The sequence below is a fragment of the Triticum urartu genome, chromosome 6, assembly GCF_003073215.2.
Source record: "Triticum urartu cultivar G1812 chromosome 6, Tu2.1, whole genome shotgun sequence".
NCBI lineage: Eukaryota > Viridiplantae > Streptophyta > Magnoliopsida > Poales > Poaceae > Triticum > Triticum urartu.
Window position 1 is genome coordinate 41,824,038 of NC_053027.1, and position 4,799 is coordinate 41,828,836.

The window sequence follows — 4,799 nt, forward strand, 5'->3', positions numbered from 1 at the left end:
GGTTGAACCGGGAAGACGTACGACTACTTTCTCTACGTTGCGTCAACGCTTCCGCTGTCGGTCTACAAGGGTACGTAGATCACACTCTCCCGTCTCGTTGCTATGCATCACCATGATATTGCGTGTGCGTTGGAAATTTTTTGAAATTACTACGTTCCCCAACAACTGCTGCCCGCGAGCATCGAACCTCCGACCAGGTCGCATCACGGGGAGGCGCGCGACTCAACGAGAGCTCGGGGCAGTCGGAGCAACGCGGGGAGGCGGCGACTCGACGGGAGCTCCGGGCAGTCGGAGCAGCGTGGGGAGGCGGCGACTCGATGGGAGCTCGGGAGGAGAACGAGCAGCGATTTCTTCAAGATCCAGATCTTGCAATAGAGCCATTGTTGTGATGAGAGAGATTGCAACAACGGGCCAGTTGCAAAAACTAGTGGTGGTGGCCATGGGGCACATGGCGTGCAGAGAAGGTGATGAATGCGGGTCTGTGATCCGCCGGATGATCTATAGAGTTTCCCATATAAATTACATTGGACTATTACTAGTGTACATGAACATTGCTTAGGGAAATTGGCTGCTGATGTTAAATTCACTAGTGTACATTGCTTAGAGTTAACAACACAAAGGATATTCTCCTTGGGTGGTGGTAACTCTATAAAAAACTTTTCTTAGGCTATTTATACTATAATCATGGGGAAAACTCGGTATTGTTGTCACAAATACAGTTTAATATTTCTGAAGAGATTAAGTTGTTTTATGTAATTTATTGCTTTAGATGCACCGAGTCCATGAGTTATTCCCTTTGAACTTTTGCCTGTATATAGGTGAATGGCTTCCATTCGTGCATTCATCTGTCTTAAATATATGTAGAACATGTGATTCAAGATGAACAATGTAACTTTTGACCTCTTGCATCCACATATGGCTTTTTTTTCTCAAGTAACACTTTAGGACCTATTAGGTGTACAATCACTTTCTGATGCATATGCAGTTCTTGTAAAGAATCATAAAAATGGAGAATGAAACCATCTTCCTTTTGACTTGTAATAACATGGAAGCTTGGCACTCTCCTCCATGTTTGGACTTGTCAGCATTTTATCTTGTCAACAATTGGAACATATTCTTGTTTTGTTTGTTGTTACTGATAGCGTGACAGGAATACGGATCTGCTATTGCTTACTGCTATTTTTTTTAAACTAGACTAGATACAGATTGTAAAATCGATCCGAGGTCATTTGTGTTTAAGTACAACAAATTTCGCAAACCTGAGGTAAGAGGTTAGGCTTGAGAGGTTCTTTTTTCGGCAACTTCAAACCATGTAACTAACCTGCCTTTTTTTTGTTTTCCATGTTTGATCAGATATTGTGGCCATCTGATGATACTGTGGAGCTACCCTTGCATTTCAACATTTCACACACTAGTTCTTTGATTGCCTGTGGCATTGCCATGGATGCTAATGTATGTTCATTGTCCTTGTGACAGCTATAAGTGAGAAAGACACGACCATGTTTCTGTTGCTGTGGAAGTTATTCAGTTGATAGTGCTATGTCATGTCCCGTTTCAGATTGGCATCGATATTGAAGAAAAGAAGCGGAAGAAAACCAAGAGTATTTTATCTCTTGCTCGTCGTTTTTTTACCCCTTCGGAAACTGATTATCTCGCTGAGATTTCTGATTCGTATGCTCAGGAAAAGGAATTCTTCAAACTATGGACTCTTAAAGTTAGCGAGGCTCTCTTTAGCCATCTACTACATAGCCCTTCCGTATGCAACCACTTCATTGCGCGTACATTGTGTAGAACATTGAGAAGTTATGGCATTTCTTACTAAAAGGCTAGAATATATCATTGCACGTACGTAGTCTAAGATATCACCTAAATGATTAAAACACACTATGCATAAATAGTTAGTAGGTAGTGTATATACATCAGGTTTAATGTGACCCATCCAAGCATGCATTATTTAGGCCATTTAATGGCAATACTGAAGAAAAACATACATGATTTCAGGATTATAACAGTAAACAACTCGTATCTTTGGACAAGAGGAATGCTAGAACACAAATTAATTTTATGCAAATCAATCGTTAAAATATCTGAATCAAAAAATAAATAGAACTAACCTCATTCTCCTAGTTGACTTTGTTTTTGTTTGCTATAGAAATGTAGGTTTGATACATGTAGCTAGTGCTAACATGCTGCACCACATATAATTATGTTTAATAAATCAAATTGAAGCACACGTATGGGCATCTTATGAATGGTCCACTTGCCAAAAAGGAATCTTATGAGAAGAATTAGCACCAAAATTGTGTTTACACCAAATATTGCCCTATTTTGAATTAAATATTCACAATTCTGGTTACTGATACGATGTTGCAAAATAAATTTCTTACATGGAAGCATTATTGATATCTAAATTTATAGGAAGCATATGTAAAGGCTCTTGGATTGGGTTTGTCAAGCGCTCCACTCAATGGATTTTCAATCAAGTTGGAAACAAGCAAGGGAATTCGGGTTTCTAAGGTATGCAGTTTCGACCTTCCCCCTCTGTTGGTTTTTTAACATATAATACATGTGTGAGAAAGCTTCAGAACCAATGGTCAGATGTCATGTTAAGAAAATTTTATCAGGAAAAGAGTGCTGCTATAAAACAACCGGGATAGCATCTCACCCTCTGTTTTGTCCATCTCTGTCAGCGGTTGAAATGTAATATGCCCCGCCACTCTCTCACACATATCCTGTCAACCTTGTTTTCTCACTGCACGGGCTCCACCATGTTCCAAAATATTCAATAGAAGTTTCACAAATGTTTTGCAAATTTTGACACGTATTCTGCAGTAGGTTAATCAGGTTTTGTCGTAGTCCAAACTAAGTTTCACAAAACAATTCAATACATTTTACATGGATCAGAACCAATCCAATAAATTTGAGAAGACTCGCGGTTGTTTGACCTTTCCTTTATCATTTATCAGATGTGTTTCACATTTCATGGTCCCATTCAAGATTCACAATAAATTCTCAAATTTCACAGAAGTGTCACATATTTACTAGCAGAAATCAATATTTCAATAGAAAAATAACGGGATAAATCTCCAAATAAGAAAGCAAAATAAGAAGCAAGCAGAAATTAATATTACACGCGTGAGGTCTACCATGTGCTGTGCAATCACGCCAACACAATTAAACCATTGCCTGCACACGGAATCAAAAGTAGATGCCTACCCTGTTTTTTGGCTTTTGCATGGTAACACCGTCCTTTCTTTTTGGTTAGGGAAAAAGTGTCTGGTTTTTATGTATCATAGGACATCACATAAGTCTGGTGCATTATGTTATTACTCCCTCCGTTCCTAAATATAAGCCATTTTAGAGATTCCAATATAGACTACATGCGGAGCAAAATGCGTGAATCTACACTCTAAAATGTGTCTATATATATCGGTATGTAGTCCGTATTGAAAACTCTAAAAGATCTTATATTCAAAAATGGAGGAAGTACAACTTAACAGTAAATCATTTTTATTGATCTGCCTTGACTCTCGTTGAATTTTCCAGGCATCAAAAGTATGTGACGATTCTAACTCTAGGTGTGATCATTTGTCTGAGAATTGGCTATTTGCACTCGCAGAGCTAAATAGTTCTCATTACATGGCAGTTTGTATGGAGGATGACTCCAGATGTCAAGGTTTGTATTGCCAGCCTGGGGACAAAGGGTTTGGTTCGCTTGTTCTTTCAGTCACACCATTATTACTATTGATGTATATATGTTTCAGGTCCTGAAAATAGTCCAGCGCTAGTAGGATTAAAAGTATGGAAGACTATACCATTTGTAGAAGACACACTTGTCTCTGGAACAGAAGCTGTAAAACGTATTGCTTGACTACGTCATGCTGTTGACCGTACGATTTCACCAGATCACAATATGATGCAAGATTTGGTATTTTCATCAGGTTGCACCAAGTAGGATGCTAAACATTGATAATTCTTAATGCATCAGTTAGCTCTCTATGCCCGCAATATTTGGGGCGCTCAGGAAAGTTGCAGGTTCTGCTTCGCTTCTTCCCTCCTGTTGGTTCCCTGGGGCAGTCGTTTTTTTATCGGTCTGGTTCGGCTTATGTACTTGCTGCCAGATTGCTCATTGCTGATTTTTGACAAAAAGAAAAAAAATGTCTTCTTCAATTATCTGAAAAGCTCAGGGTGATCACTCATGTGATTTTCAGGAGTATTAGAAAAATCAACTTTACAAATAATTGTCCGTATTCTCTTGTGTTGAAACTGAAGTACTGAACCGAAGATCTTAGGACACTGTTTTTACTTTGCGGGCAAATGGGAGTTGTATTCCATAATAATTATAGGGTTACAATCAACTGGCAAGAGATCATCTCAGGCTGCAAGTGGGACGCTAAGCGGGATGGCCGCGTCCACCCCACAATTGCCGCATACGGTAAGTGGGATACCCGCGAAAGCCTGCATATTGTTAAGTGGGTATGTGGGTTTAGTGGGATAGCCCGCATCCCGGTCAAGTTTTGTCGATCGAGCAGGTGCTGTACGCGGAAGAAGCCTGGACACGTACGTACGTGCAAATGAAACGCCATTGGCCTGGTGGAAGGAGCCTGGGTACATACGTACGGGCAACTGAAATGCCATTGGCCTGGTGGGTAGCACTGCAGCTAGGTACTGTACGTGCCTTCTACCTACCGCAACGACGCCATCGAGGACGAGGGGGAGGTGCAGGCGGCGTGTGTCCCGCCGCGACAGGCCCCAGGGCGATTACTCGCCGCTGCTACTGCTCGATACTCGATTCATGG

The 4,799-nt window shown here is 40.7% G+C and overlaps 1 protein-coding gene across 1 annotated transcript; it reads left to right on the forward strand.

Moving 5' to 3' along the window:
- The first annotated feature begins 439 nt into the window (after nucleotides 1-439).
- On the forward strand, nucleotides 440-3,871 carry LOC125516513 (4'-phosphopantetheinyl transferase HetI-like). The gene is made up of 7 exons (XM_048681935.1): nucleotides 440-477; nucleotides 1,195-1,264; nucleotides 1,354-1,452; nucleotides 1,559-1,714; nucleotides 2,419-2,517; nucleotides 3,547-3,676; nucleotides 3,765-3,871. The coding sequence occupies exons 1-7, from the start codon at nucleotides 440-442 to the stop codon at nucleotides 3,869-3,871; spliced, it is 699 nt and encodes a 232-aa protein (XP_048537892.1).
- The last annotated feature ends 928 nt before the right edge of the window (nucleotides 3,872-4,799 follow it).